Below are 13,872 nucleotides of genomic sequence, written 5' to 3' on the forward strand. Positions count from 1 at the left end.
TTCGTGGTAAGTTAATTAGAGTTTTAAGTGTTAGTTTTATATTAATTAAATGACCAATCAATATAAACATTCGCGATTTCATCGCGAAAGCGTCTTTTGCGTTATGTAGATTATTAAACGGTCACTGCCTTTTGTGATTTTATTGAATATTTTTCCGAGACAATAATACACTCACGGTTTTGCATACACAAATCGAAGGGCGAAAAATAGCAATAACGGTTGGGGATTATGACTGAATGGATTATCCTAAATTGATTTGCTCCGAAAGTGCTTATTTGCATTACTTATTGTTGCTTGCCATTCAGGGAGGTTAGTTTTGAATTTGAAATACTCATGTTAGGGAAAAATGGGTTACATGATGCAATACATTTCTGTATTCTTAAATTTATTGGGTTTAGCCGATAAGAGATTGCTGTGTTAGTAGTAGCTTTAAATATCTCAATTGTTACTACAAGAAGTTGAAGCCATTTAATAAATGTAGTATAAAGATAGAACGCCCACTCCTCGACAGATACCAAAGCCAAACTGACTATCCAATCAAAATAAACTATTTTATCAAACCAACTTAACACTTTTCGGATCCCCATTTCTCATTTCAGCAAACCAACGAAAGTCAAAATAATAGAATAAGCAATACGAGCAAACTATTTATAACGAAATCGCTTTAGTGTTAGTCAAAAAAAGGATCACATCAGAAGGTGTATCTTGGGGAAAATCAACGCTTCATAAATTAACGAATTAGTGAGTAACAAACCACGGACCAGCTAAACTAGAGACCACCCATCGGGGACAGCCGCCGGAGAAGCATCAACCACCACGGCGAAGGGCGGCCGTAATGGGTGGTGGCTTTGCGGCGCCACCGATTACACTTGCCAGCAACCAGCGACCGGCTTCCAACCAGATCCCCATCCCTGCGACGGCTATGCACGAGAAACTCCTGGAGAAGGAGGACAAGACTGAGAGGACCAATCTGCTGGGCAGGTCCAAGGACAAGCCGCCCAAGGACAAGCCGCCCAAGCAGTCCAAGTTCGCGGAGCGACTGCGCCGCTCCTTTCGCCGCGGCGACCATCGATCACTGGAGATCAAGCGGCAGGAACCCACGCCCGAGGAGCTGAAGGCTAAGAGCCGGGCCACTCCACCGCCGCCGAGTAGTCAGCACCCGGACAACAACAACCGGCTGCCCTTTGCCCTGAGCCACCTACACTTGCCCGGCTTGGGCTTGGGTGGCCACATCAATCCCGCCCTGCTGCTGGACAGTCCGGACGAGGGCACTCCGCCGGAATACGCCTACCGCCACCTGAGTAGCGTGGCCACCACCAATTCGAGTACTTCCCTGGAGAGCAGCTGCGAGTTGGGTGAGCTGAGTGGCTCCCAGAATAGTGTCTTCTATTGGGCCTCCATGGGTGGCGAGGTGAGCACATCGTCGGGGGGAGCAGGAAAAGGAACTGGAGGAGGAGCAGGAGCAGGAGGAGGAGGAGCAGGAGCAGGATCAGCCCCCTTAGTATCTAGCGAAAACCAGGACAGACGTCGCCTGGAGACACAGAGCAGCAATCGCAGCGATCAGCAAGCCATAACCACAACCGCATCCTCGGCTCCTGGGAACAGCAGCAGGAGCTGCAGCCTGACCAGCGAGAGCAGCTCCATCCGGCTGACCCGCCTGCAGAACTTCCTCTTCAAGAGCAGCAACGAGAGCTCCAGGAGCTGCCAGGGTCACTCGAACGAGGGCTTCACGGTGTCCTCGCACAACTCCTCCTCGGGAGAGTGGGAGCAATTGGGGGCCTATCTATCGAGCAGCAGTGGCGTGGGCGGAGGCCATGATTTCCAGGGCGGATCCTTTCCCCGAGGAGAGCACGCCCGACGAGACGGAGGGCACGCTTCCGGTGGAGACCAGTAGCAGCGGGGGCGGGGGCTACTATCAGTACACCCTGACCTCGCCCAACAATCCCTTCCTGCCGGAGATCACGGCGCGAACGTATCACAGCACCTACAGCGAGGATGGGGCAGTGGAGGGGGGTGAGCTCCGGTCGGATGACCTTCAGCTGGACGGGTGTGTGAAGTACGGCCGAGGGGGATCGGGAGCGGGCACCCGCTCCGCCCAGCTGCCCACGCCCTCGTACAGTCGGGCAGGATCGCAGGAGTCGACGCACAGCGAGGGGGAGGACCTCCGGGACCCTCGCCCAGTCCCGCCTCCAGTTCCTCCTCCACGCCGGGGAGGCATCGCCGGAAGCTGTTCAGCCTGAACTCGCCCACCCGGCTGCTGCACCACCAGCAGCAGCAGGCGCCGCAGAGCGGGGCCACCTCGGCATCGCCTCCGTCCGGCGGGAGTAGCAACGAGGGCGGTGGATCCGGGGGCAAGTTCAGCTCGGCCAGTCTGGTGCGGAGCCTGAACCCCTTCCTGCCCAGCGTGTCGTCGCCGAAGAGGGCGCCGCACAAGCAGGCGGCGGTGACCTCGCCCGGCTCCGTGACCCCTGACCTCAGCACTAAGCGCGAGGAGTTCCTGCGCGCCACCATGAAGATCTGCCTGGTGGTGTCGCCGCCCAACAGCAAGTTGCAGGTGAGTCCCGGAAATCGGCGAGGGGCACGTGGTCAACAAATTATGCGCGGCCATAATCAAATGTTTACTTAGCGAAATGAGAATAAACATATTTCCACTCTTATGCACGCTCGTATTTTTTGTTTTATTTCCCTCTGTTTTCGCTTCGCCTCGTGCTCTTGTTTGTCTTTTAAGTTGGGATATTAAATTACAGAATTACTTGCGAACAACAGCGCCAAATGTTTTCAGCCATGACGTCAGCGCGGATGTAAGTCCTGCATCCCCGAAAGATCCTTTAACAGCGATAAATTATTTAATGCCCTCTGAAACTTGTTATTAAACTTTATTTTTATTACTTGAAGCACTCGCTTTTCATTCCTTGAGGCAATCAGACAGTCCTCTTCAAAATATATGTATAAAAGTGTAGAATTAAGTAAGGATTATTGCTTTTAACAAACTTGTTACATGGTTTTCTTAACCATAAATAAATTAGTTCTTAAACCACCTTTTAAAAGGTTTGATTAAATATAAAAGAACAACTGTACAAATTTTAATTTGTATTTGAATATTTTTAAAAGAATGTTCTTGAAAAAACTTGGTTAATATTTATTTCTATTGCTTTAATATAGATTTTACCATGATGTTTTCTTTTAAAGAACGCCGTAAAAGCTCTGTTTTTGTAGTTTATGTATTAAGTAGAAGCTTAAAAGACTGGAAATTTGCGTAACATTTTATTTTAAACAATAATCCATTTAAATTACGTAAAACAACAGAAATAAGTTTATTATAAATTAAATTATTCTTATACGTGCGCTCCTAGCGTGGTCAAATGCATAAATTTAGTTTGCCATTGGTATGCCTGAATGGCATTGCAATAAACGACTATGACCGCCATGGAATTTATGAATATTATAACAGAGACATTACACATAACGTATACGCAGTGTGATTGCATAGAAACTAATGTGTGTGCTTATGTTCGTGGGGGAATTCAATTGTCGCCGGAAGATATTTAGAGGCATTAGCGCAAGTGCAGTGGAGCAATAAATTGCATCAGCGATTTGTCCGGCCCACAATGGGAGATATATATAACCCCCCCCCCCCATGAAAGCCTCGACAAAATTCTAGCAAAACGTTGCTTTCATTTCGCATGGCATTGCACTGTTTTGTTGGCGAGTCCGTGGCTTAACCATCTATTCAACTATTTAGATTATCATCATTCCATCACAGAATCTGGCAAATATTTTCGTACGAGCTGGCATTCACGGACAAATCTCTCTTTTTACCCCGGCCATCTAAATAGGCCACTCCCAAGCCGTAATCATAATTGGTACGTTTATTACAAAATCTAATCCTATTAGTGGCAGGCTTTCTTCAAAGGCATAGAAAACAGGATGAGTACACGTAAACCAAAACAATTATGGGCAAACGAAATAGATGAATAACAAAAACCAGGGAAAATAAAATGCCAACGATTTTGGGGCGAACGATAAGCTTACTTGACTTAAATTGAATTTATAATATGTAGGCAACCTCTGATGCTTGAAGTTTAACTCGAATTTCTTGCACTTCCTTTGGGAAATATCCTTTTACCACGATGCTAAACTTCTTAGCACACGACATAATTTGTCAGGGTGTCCGGCTTAAACCCCAAAGTGATTTACCATGTTACGTGTCATGTGGACCAAGTTCTTTTTTCAATCGCTGTCCCCTTTAAGTAGCCATGTTAACATGGAAATTACGAGGGCAAGACAGACGTGTTGAGGTCTTTAAGTGATTAGGTAATCGCGTTAGCCACATTCTACGTTTAAAAGGACACAAGAGTAGACTATGCAATGTCGCATTGCACTGTTCGTACGAAGTATAAACAATCAGAATTATTATTTCCTCAGCCGAGATTACACAACAGTAACGTGTTCATTTTATGGGGACCTTCGAGTATGATTTGCTCTTGAATATCTTTTTTTGTGTGACAAGCTAAAGGCCAAAGTAAGCCAAAAGTGCAAAGAGTCAAAAGGGAAAATGGGTTTATTTAACAGTAACAACTATAAGATATCCTACACTTTTAAAAACAAGTTAAATAAATATTTTAGAATTTCATTAATACAATTATACAAAATCATTGATGGTATTTCATTAGTTAAGCTTATTTTGATGCAAGTTTTGATATAATAATTATTTTTATTATCAAAATATTAATTTGTTGTGTGATAACTAATTTTTTTTAAATAAAATTGAAAACTGATTTAAGACTAAGGCAGCATAAGGGATTTTGATTTCACTACACGAGTATCAAGCCATACAAGCCTAGTATACCCGAATCGTGTGTGATTTCTGGACGCAGTTTGCCAAGCCGCAGTGGGCGAACAATTCACAATATAACCGGAAACAAAAACATAAACTAGAGTAAAGGGCAAGGCAAGCCGTCGCACTGTAAGGGCCGCCAGCTGGAAATTGCCAAAACAGAATGTGAAATATTGTCGTCAGCAGGAATAATAGACCAGACCAGAGCCCGTATCCTTGGGCGCACTCCGGGGGAGTAACTGGTCCTGGATGTGCGTTCCATGGCAGATTAGCGGCATCAGGGGGCTGAATGGCATCCGTCCCGGAGCTTAAATTCTCGCAGCTCGGATGCCATGAATGCCGCACCCTGGATTCGGATGGCAGATACATCCTGCATTTCATATTTCAGCATTGCGGAGCAATCCAATTTAAGACAATACCAAATAGCTGAGAATATGACAGGAAGAACTCACTAAAATACAGTGTCAATTAACTAGCTGAATAATGAAAGAAGTTTTTAGGAAGATGCTGATTTTCTGTCTGAAATTATTTATAATTTTTTAATTCTTTAAACCGAAAGAGGAGTCTTAGAAATTACTTTTTAAAGTTAATATGGCTTTAAATAGAGCACAATTAATTCCGCAAATTTATTTGCATTTATTTGAAGTATTTGCAAATACGAACTGTACAAATTTATTTGCTAAAAATATGTTGTTTAACCTAAAAATTTTAATAAATATTTTAAAAAGTTAAATTAATTGAAGTAAATAGTAACAATTACAATTAATTACAGGAAGCTTTTAAACACCTATTTCAGATAAACTTTGATCTGAAATGTTCTAGATGCTCCCAGTCCTAGCATAAAATGGCATGACTAAAAAGTATCCCCTTGGATTTTACTGCGGTTAATGCGAATTTAAGCACAAGGTTTTTCGTCGAGCACAATTTAAAGCGAGGCATTGAGATGTGTAAATCGCAGACGGATGGGTGGGTCCTTTACAAAGGACGACGGGTGACGAGGGACGAGGGACGGGCGACGGGTGAGGCATTGACTTTGGGGCGAACCCTGACTTTGGTCCACGTCCACACTCAGTCGGCCAGCTGGGGGCACTTGACTGATGTAATCTCAGTGCATTAGGCGAGGACAGGAAACCTTCGAGGACACGTCTAGGGCTCTTTGCCGCTGGCGCAATCTTTTTGTTCTCGATGCATCTTTTCGTTGACGGTTCGCCCTCGCCAAGTTGCCAAGCTACCAAGCTACCAGTTACCCAGTTGCCACGCCGCCGCAAGCAATTTATTTTCCCCGGAAAATGCACTGAGCTTTTCATTGTCTCGCAACGCCCGGCGCCAAAAGCATTCAAAACATTATTCTCTACATTAAGCGCGAAATATTCAGTAATTCGATGTGGCTCCAAAGTCCCTTGGATGCAGTGGCTTGATGGCTTTGTCGCTCCGAAGGTCGCCTGCAACACAATACATTTCTAAAAGCATCTTAAAATAAACAAAGCATTTCCGCAATATGTCCAGCAGGGCTTTTTATAGCTTATAAGCCTAAAAAAAAACTATTCTTATCGGGATTTTATACTAGATGCAGATTTATGGTCTGGTAATAAATCTTGTATCCGAAAAATCACTTCGATAAATTGAGCTCTTTTGAAATTTTTTAGAAACAACACATTGATCTTATATTCAATGATATGTCGCTGTTTATAATTTTTTATTAATTAATTTTTTTTTTATTATTTTAATATTCACATTCATCTGTCAATCTCTTTTTGTTTATGGGAGCAATATTTTACTATGCCTCTCACCTTTATTGACTATGTTGTAATTCATCTAGCAATTTCACGTATGCATCCCTAAAAGGGCGCACTTTATCCGCTTATATTTAAATTGCATTTTTTACTTGAATGAAACCAATCCGCAGGGCGTATCATGTGAAAAACAATACGTGAAAAGCCCTCAATAACGCGAATAAAATTTAATTATAAATATCTGCGCCACGCTTGAATGATTTCAACCCAGACTCACATATAGATTTCGATTTCACTTTCCGTTGCAGCTGAAATCGAAAAGTCTCACCCACTTGGATGGCCTCGACTCGGGAGTGGTGGCCTGCCAGCACGGTCCGCCGGGAATGGCCACCAGCACCACCTCCACCACCGCCGGCACCACCACCGCGACCTCAGGACTGTTCGCCACCGCCGGAGCACCAGGATCGCTGGGCCGGCAGGCCAATGTGGTAAGTGGAAGTCAGAGGGCCAAAGGCAAATGCTAATCCTCCGGCCAACTGCTAGAACTTGGCCACTTAGTCAGCACATCCATCTTGCCTAGAGTGTGTACACTGGGGGAAAAAGCATTCCAAAATCAAGAATAAGTTATAATTTTAAAATTCTAAAACATATCCTAGAAGTTTGTGCCAAAAAACATTCCTTATGTAAGATTGTATTTGTTTAACATTTTAACTTTTATTTGGTAACCTTAAAGCATCTTCTTCTTTATAAATTGCAATTTCATAATTATTTTGTAATGATTAACGATTTTTCAGAGTCAACCAATATATATTACATATATCAAAATTTCAATTATTTCAGTAATTCACATTTGTTATTCCATTTAAAGTTACCATTACAACTGGTCTTGAAAATGTTAAATGATATCCAATCATATCATTAATTAAAATTATATATTCTTGATTTTAGAATGTTGTTTTTCCATATGTAGTGTGTGAAGTGTAGTGTGTGCCCACTGTAGAATCGCCATTCCTGGGTTTTAGCCCCCCGAGAGGAAGTCCGCTCGCAAATTGATAACAAATTACTTTGCTTGCTGCTTTCGTCTGTCCTTGATTTGTGTCTATTTTGATTTTTTAGCACTTTTGCTGCTCTTCGTGTAGCTGTCATTGATTTAAGCACAGTCAGTTGTTTTTCTTTGCACTAACTATTTGTAACTGTTAGTCATTCGGAACACTACTCCGTGTCTTTTGTTGTCAGTTTTAAAGAGGACGTGACTTTTCCGCGATTTTAAGAGACCATTACTTTTCCTCCATTCTTGTTATTGATGTTTAATTGGTAGTGTAGAGATCTTAAACTAAGTTATCCTAGTTTATAGAAGGATTAAAAATATAAATTATAAGAATCACATCAATAGGAAAAATCTTTCTATTCGAAAGTTTATTTTAAATCGTGGTTCTATATGTTTTTAAAACATGTTTTTATTATAACAATCATTTTTTAGTTCAAAACAAATTATATTTTCATTAAAAAACTAATTGCGGCTATTTAAATTAGTATAGAATAAAAAACATTATCGAAATCCTGTAAAAAAGAAAGTCCTTGGCATCTCAAAATTAATTTAAATACTTTCTTTTAAAATAACGTTAGACAATATAGGGCGCTTTCTTTAATCTTTAAATATTTGCTTTAAATATTTGGTAGATACAATTGCTTTCTATTGGAAAATTGGAAAAACCAACACAGTAGATAGACTCTATGGTTTATATAGAGTGTATTATCAAGTTATCACCCAAAAATATGCCCACAATATCTGTATTATCCACTCTTTTCTCTCTCTCTCTCTCTCTCTTTATCTATCTCTTCCCCTCACTGTCTCTATGTATTTACCTAATGGGCTTTATAAACTTTGGTTTTTATTTGTTTGCTGACCGCTTTAAAACACCACGCTGATACCCAAAAAAGAAACTCGAAAAATCTCCGACTGAGAAGAAGGGTGAACCGGCGGGCGGTTGTCTGTCCCCCTCGGCACCACCACCCCCCCACGCGCACCCACCGCACCACCCACCCACAATTTACACCCAGGCACCGCAGATCGTGCGGCGGACGCCCTCGCTGATGCTCTCGCCGACGCTCGACGAGACCACGACGACGGCCAGTTCGTCCTGCTTTGGCACCGGTCACTCCAGTGCCGGGTCCTTCCACCAGCACCACCATCAGGGCCAGCAGCACCACCAGCAACTGACTAGCAGCGGCAGCACCACCACCGGCACCACCACGACCACGGCAACTCATGCGATACCCTCCTCCAAACACTTTCAGTTCGCCGGCGAGGCGGCCACATCGGCGGCCACGTCGTCCTCGACCCTGAGTCCCTACAGCAGCACCGCCGCACCACCGGCTGGTGGTGGTGGTCTGACCTCCCCGGCCGGCGGCTCCACGTCCTCCGGCTCGACGGTGAAAAAGAAATCCTCGTTCATGAAGCGCAAGAAGCCACTGCTGACGCGCAGCGAGGTGAGTGGGATGGCTCCTGAATCGCCTGGTCAAAAGACAAGCTGCTCTGGGATTGAGCACATCCCAAGTGGCTGCACAATCAGAAGGTCCTGCCACCTGAATGTCCCTCACACAAAATGAGTCTGCAATTAACGAGTGCCGGCGAAAGATGGTGATTTACACTCGGCAGATGACGACCTTTGAAATTTTTAATTTCTTTATTTGCCTTTGTCGCCTTAATCAGCAAAAGTTGTCGTAGAACTTTCCCTGCTTTCCTCTACTTTCCTTTACTTTCCTTCGCTTCCTTCCTTTCCTTTCTTCGGTTTCCCCTCGCCGCCGCTTTTCTGTCACTCGCCAAGCGGAGAATTCCGCCCCGTTTCCCCCAACACAAATACGAATCCGGAGAATATTTCTTGATGTTTGCATTTATTTCAGTAGTTTTTGTGGGCGGCTGGGTCGGGCCTGCCCCCTTTTCCCCAGCCTCCTCCAGATGCAATCTTCACACTTCGCAGGGCCATCAAAGAGAGTGCTCTGGCAGTCGCAACTCATTTCTGTCAGTGGACCTCTTTGTGGCCCTTTTGAAGGCTAGATTAAAAGGCCCTTTTTGTGTTTGGTCCTTGAATTTACAGATTAGGCTCTGCATCAACGGGAAGTGGTAGACCAAAAGTCCCTAAATGTCAGCGAATTCCCTTACTTACTGTCGGATTGTTCATTCGTTTAGGTATCCAGCTCCGAATTCTTCTCCGTGTCATTCTGCCTGGACTCGTCGCAGCAGCCAGATGAGGAGTTTATTCCTGCAACCAAAGGCGTGACACTACTGTGAGTCCTTTGAAATCCCCTTTGAAACGCAATTTAAAATAAAATGTATACCTGAATGCACTCTTTAGTAACGCACTCAGCCATGCTCTGCGTAGGCGAAACCTCAGCTTTACACAAATAACAATTACGGACAATAATCCCACGCCCAGTTTTTTAGATGCAGGTAAGTGGTTTACGTGGAACTCCCTCGGATTCGTTACCATTTCGAGCTTTTTTACCTCCCTCGACAGGACCTTCGCTCCTTCCCGTTTCGGTGGATGAGCAGACCGACGTGGAGAGCCTGGCTGGACACCATCTCTGCATCACAGAACGAGGCAGCAACCGCAAGCCCCTGCAAAAGGCAGCTTCCTTTGTAAGTTTCTCCCGAAATTGGTCAAGGGAAAATTCATATTTTGGCAGTCAGAACAAAAAGTTGAGAGGGCGAACCCTGGCCTGAGCTAAAATAAAATGCATTTCAATGAAAAATATTTATGCTTAAAAGCGTTGAATCTTTGAAACCTAACTATAAATAGGTAGCTCTCTTTCACAAATTATTTAATTTCACTTTCTGAGATTTCTTTTAATTATTGGTGTCCTTAAAAGCTGTTTATTATATAATAGTACAGTAAAAACTGCAAAACTAAAGTTAACATAGAAAGTCATAGTACAAGGACTTCGACAATGGTTGTTTTATACATAGCTTACATAAACCATCAAAGGGTAGAAAGTGCTTGTATAAAAGTCCATACATAACCACGAACACAGCTTATAATTATCTACACCTTATCCCACTTAATCCCACAGGGTTCCCGACAGCCTCCTCCCAGACTGCTGCCCTCCGTTTCCACCGAGGAGACCAGCGAGTCGGGAGTGGCGGCCGGGAAGCAGATCAAGCAGCGGTGGTCTTCCATATTCGGGATCAAGAATCCCCAGCAGAGCCAGCTCTGCGAGCTGCTGAACAGCTACGCCAAGAACGGAGTGCCCCAGCGAGCGGATAGCATGAACTTCGAGCATCCGGATCTGGTCAACTCACTGGCGTATCTGCAGGACATGCACAAGTCCTGGCGGGACTTTGTGGAGAGCGATTCGATGAGCGAGACGGAGATCAAGATCCAGACTGCCATCTGGGAACTGGTCACCACCGAGGTGTATTACATTCACGCCCTGCAAACAGTTACGGATGTGAGTGCCTGCCCCTGGAATCTGATCTTCAAAAGAGACTAACGTATGGGTGTACTTTTCAGTTGTTCCTGGCCTGTTTGGAGGCCGTTCAGGAGGAGCGTCTGCTGATCGATGTGGACCAGGCGCGATTGTTCTCCAATGTGCGGGCTGTGTGCGAGGCGAACATCAAGTTCTGGACGATGTGGCTATATCCCATGGTGGCACACAGTGTGGTCACCCACGAACCGCTGCGATGCGCCTTCTTCCAGGAGGGATTCATTGCCTTCGCCTCCATCTTTGCGCCATATAAGGTGGGTAGCCATAGCTTTTGTTTCCTTTACTTTAATATTTATATTCTTACTCAATTTTCTCCTGCAGATCTATTGTGCGGAGCAGAGCACCTGCCAGTTCTACTGCAAGGAGCTGAACCACAACAACCCCCTGTTCACCTCCTATTTGGCGTGGTGCGAGTCGCAGAAGATGTGCAACCGCCTGCGACTCGCGGACATTGTGGTGCGACCCATGCAGCGACTGACCAAGTACAGCCTCCTCCTGGCGGCCATCAAGAAGCACATGAGTGATGTGGAGGAGATCGAGGCCATTGACGTCATGATGCACAGCGTGGAAAACTTCGTGGGCAGTGTGAACAACCACTTGACGATGCGGCAGGAGAGCGAGCGGCTCAAGGGCGTGATGGTGCGGATCGAGTCCTACGATGTGGTGGTGAGTAAAACACATCTACTCTACATCGAAATCGAATTCATGTTAAAAGTAGTAATGTCAGTTATAAATAAATACTTACTTAAATAACAAAAGGCATTACAAACACCAAGACTTGAACCGAAAAAAAGAACCATACACTAACATGTCAACAAGATTTACAAATGTTAAATATAACGCTTACCGAGTTTCTTAGATCAGAGAAATAATAAAAAACATTATTTGAAAATAGATGGGGTAAAGGATTTAAAATAAAATATATTAATAACTTGCTAGGCTGCATCATTATAAAGATTGGGAAAGTTTATATAATGCTAAAATTATTAAATAATAATTATCTTACATTTGATGATTAAAATTTAGTTTAGTCTAATTTAATCCGATTGAATTATTTATAGTTATTGAACCTACGTACACGTATGAATATTATTAACAATGAGGAGTTTTCAATATATATCTTTAACGTAGTCTTCTAAAATACAATATGAGTGCCGTTTAAAAGTCGATTGATCTATGACTAGAAATAACATGTATAATTGTTGTTCTTATGCTTAAAAGCGTAAATTCTGTTTTTGTGGGGAATTAATAAAAGTGATTTAGTTTTGGGTATTTTTATTAAATTTGTCTTTTTTTGTCACCTTTACAGGACACCAACAACGAGATGCTGGACAAGTTGATCAAGCAGCACAGCCAGATGTTTGACCTCTGCGCCCCGATGCGCGGATGCCCCGCCTACCAAGTGCGCCACCTGTTCATGGAGGGCGACCACAAGTTCAAGGACAACCTCGGCAAGTCCGATGTGCACTGTTTCCTGCTGACGGATCTCCTCCTGGTGTGCAAGACCATTGCCAAGCGGGGATTGGGGGCGCTGAAGGTCATCCGGCAGCCGTACCTCACCGATCAACTGATTGTCCAACTGGCGGCCAACAATACACTGAACTGCGTGTACCTCAACGAGTTCCAGGTGGCCACCACGGCGTTCACGCTGCAGTGCACCGAGGCCAAGAACTGGTACGACGCCCTGTGGCGGGCCAAGACGATCTACCAAAGACTGAAGCGCGGGGGCGGCGGCGGTGGCGGCGGTAGCGGGAGCGGCACGGTGGGCGGCGACAGCTTCCGGTTCGGGGGAGTGGCACCAGCGGCGGCACTGCCGACTCGTTGGGCGTGCGCAAGTCGCCGATGAACTCCTCGATCTGCAGCCACGTCTCCAGTGCGAACAACAGCCACAGCGGCAGCGTCGAGTGGAACGACTCCCGCAACATCTCCGTCGACTTCGAAAAGACAAACTCGGTGTCCAGCGACGAGGGCTCCAGCATAATGACAGGTGCGTAGATAGTAAAGTAATTTGGGGGATAATAACCTAGATATGTTAGCAATCAAGTGCCTTTGGCTTCTGTGGGTATATCAGCTAAGCACCGTGTGCAAAAGTCTAATAAGGTCTTAATGTTTAAAAGCTAAAGTTTAAAAACGATTTTTTTTCAAATGGGGGGTGAGTAATCTAACAATTTAATTCAACTAAGCATATATTAAGGGTGTAACAATTTAAAAGAAATTGTTTATGAGCTGGTTAATCCAAAAAACACCAAAATAACACAAAAAATTATATACCAAAACTTTTAAAAAAAAAATTGTCACAGATTGAGTTGATACCCCTGATAATGAATATCTAATCTTCTGATGCTTTTTAACAGGCGATAAATAAAGAGTTAACTTAAAAAAGTTCCAGTTCATCTTGGAGTTTTTGCCTTTTAAAGACCATTTTAAAATCGCCTAAAGCAGTTTTTTCCTGGAGTATTCATTAAAAAATACCTATCAAAATTTTAAATATTGAGTATATACATTTTTTTAAACTACGAGATTTATAATAATCATTGTAACTGTATAACCATAATCTCAATATAACTGCAGGCAACCACGGAGTGAACCTGAAGGGCAAGCAGCAATTGATCAGTGGCCTGCACAAGGCCAAGATGGGCATCATCGGCCCGATGGGCTCCAAGTCGGCCAACACGCTCTCCGTGCAGCCGCTGAACCATCTGGGCCAGAGTCTGCCCAACCTGAACATGCATCACAGCCACACGTAAGTTGCGTAGAGGGTGCACCACCGCCACTGACCATGACCAGCTTCTAACTAAAAACCAAGCAAGCACACAC

At 44.2% G+C, this 13,872-nt stretch overlaps 1 protein-coding gene across 1 annotated transcript in view; it reads left to right on the forward strand.

Annotated features, from left to right (window-relative positions):
* LOC108038551 overlaps positions 1–13,872 on the forward strand; it is a 45,602-nt gene that overhangs the window by 27,893 nt on the left and 3,837 nt on the right. The window contains 13 exon segments of the mRNA XM_044461685.1: positions 600–1,834; positions 1,836–2,148; positions 2,151–2,554; positions 6,879–7,058; positions 9,761–9,858; positions 9,927–10,021; positions 10,089–10,210; positions 10,642–11,019; positions 11,082–11,309; positions 11,377–11,721; positions 12,365–12,845; positions 12,848–13,042; positions 13,627–13,798. Of these exon segments, the coding sequence (XP_044317620.1) occupies positions 836–1,834; positions 1,836–2,148; positions 2,151–2,554; positions 6,879–7,058; positions 9,761–9,858; positions 9,927–10,021; positions 10,089–10,210; positions 10,642–11,019; positions 11,082–11,309; positions 11,377–11,721; positions 12,365–12,845; positions 12,848–13,042; positions 13,627–13,798 (4,010 nt within the window). The 5' untranslated portion in view covers positions 600–835.

Source organism: Drosophila rhopaloa, unplaced genomic scaffold (genome assembly GCF_018152115.1).
Source record: "Drosophila rhopaloa isolate 14029-0021.01 unplaced genomic scaffold, ASM1815211v1 contig_47, whole genome shotgun sequence".
Lineage (NCBI taxonomy): Eukaryota > Metazoa > Arthropoda > Insecta > Diptera > Drosophilidae > Drosophila > Drosophila rhopaloa.